At 37.9% G+C, this 1,725-nt stretch overlaps 1 protein-coding gene across 3 annotated transcripts in view; it reads left to right on the top strand.

Annotated features, from left to right (window-relative positions):
• The window catches only part of LOC106463666 (phosphatidylcholine:ceramide cholinephosphotransferase 2-like), a 40,017-nt gene that overhangs the window by 2,495 nt on the left and 35,797 nt on the right, over window positions 1-1,725 (top strand). For all 3 annotated transcript variants that reach the window (XM_022391243.1, XM_022391242.1, XM_013923719.2), the window contains exon 2: window positions 173-830. In XM_022391243.1, coding sequence (XP_022246951.1) covers window positions 442-830 — 389 coding nt within the window. In that variant the 5' untranslated portion in view covers window positions 173-441. The remainder of the gene's footprint in view (window positions 1-172; window positions 831-1,725) is intronic.

Genomic DNA, 1,725 nt, shown 5'->3' with positions numbered 1-1,725 from the left:
TTGTGCATTATTGATCTGTGAATATTCCTTATGAAACATGTAGTAGCAATTATTTCTAGTGTCTTCTAAGTTTTGCTAACAAAACTTCAATGCTAACCACCAATTTACTAGTTTTCTAGCATTAATTTTGAATCTTTCCTTGATTTACATAACTTTGATTTTTCTCTTTTAGGTATGAACAAGAAAAGTACAGAATGTAGATTTTTCTTAATAATGTCTTCCATGAACTCATTGTAGTATCTTGAAATTGACCTTTTATGATTTGTAGTATGATGCCACTGGATCATCCAGTTGATGCCACTGGATCATGTTTTTTTACAGCAGAAAGTAATATTGGTGTTTATTTTCAAATTATGAAAGTTAGTCTGCTGTCAAAGATTTTATCAAAGCACTGAGATTCCAAGCTTCTGACATTTATTCAACTTTAAAAATTTTGAAAAAATGATGAAAGAAGCTGGCCGTACTTGTAAAAGTGTGGAGATTGACTGTTTAAGTAATGGCCTTATTCGACGAGATATGAATGGAGATTTAAATGATACTGAAGACATTAGGATTACTGTACCATCCTTTGATAAGAATGAAGGAAAGTTTCCTTCAGAAAAATGGAAAACTTTTGTTGCTTTTATTTTCATGTTCATAAACCTAGTCTTAAATTTGACCTGCCTATCAATTGTACATGAAAGATTGCCAGAACGTACAAAATACCCTCCTCTACCTGACATTTTCTTTGACTTGTTTCCACCTTCAGACTGGGCTTTAGATGTTTCCGAAGGAATCATTGTAGTATCTGTGTGGTCAACATTGTTTATGATTTTTATACACAGACATGGGTAAGTTGTATTTATTTGTATTGCTGGTTTAAAAAAAATGATGCTAACTTAGTATGTACGCTGAGTGGTCACACGTAAATAGACACTTAATTTTTCGTCATTTAACTGATTTATGCTAACTAATTTGTGTTCACAGAGCACTATATAAATGAAAATGGTCCGCACACTAATTATCTTGTGCTACAACATGTCTAGAACTCAAGGTTCTCTCGAATTGTCAGATTTTGTTAGAGGAAGGATAGCTGGTCAAGTAGATGGTGGAATAAGTCAGTGGCAAATTTCGCAGAATTTGGGAATCCCGCTTTCGACAGTCAACAGAATCATTGTGCAGTTAAGGAAACACGGCAAGGAAACAACTGAGCAGCGTCCGGTTCATCCTGGTCCATTGGAGAGGACAAAAAGGGCTGTCAAGAGGAGCGTCGAAATGGATCCCAGATTAACGACTGCAGAAGTGGCCAAAGTTGGTGGGATGAGCTCGAAATCTGTTCAACGGATTCTCCACAGATTGGGTTATCGTTGCAGAGCAGCTAGACAGAAGCCCTTATTAAGATCTGCCAACATAGTCAGACGAAAGAAGTGGGCAAGTGAAATGATGACCAAGCCTCTGGACTTTTGGAAGACCGTATTCTTCTCAGACGAATCAAGATTCGCTCAATTTTTGGACAGTGGAAGGATATGGGTCTGGAGAATGCCTCACCAAGAGTTTTGGCTCAACAGATTGCAGCCAACTGTGAAGCATGGTGGTTTCAGCAGGATGGTTTGGGGAGCTGTTTGGATTGATGGAAGATCCAGCTTAGTGGAGTACGTTGGCAACATAAATTTTGCGAAATACGTCGAAATATTGGAGGAAGGACTCTTACCACATCCAGGAAGATGAAGCACCGTGTCACACTGC

The sequence above is a fragment of the Limulus polyphemus genome, unplaced genomic scaffold (assembly GCF_000517525.1).
Source record: "Limulus polyphemus unplaced genomic scaffold, Limulus_polyphemus-2.1.2 Scaffold1457, whole genome shotgun sequence".
Classification (NCBI taxonomy): domain Eukaryota; kingdom Metazoa; phylum Arthropoda; class Merostomata; order Xiphosura; family Limulidae; genus Limulus; species Limulus polyphemus.
This window is presented reverse-complemented; position numbering and strand designations above follow the sequence as displayed.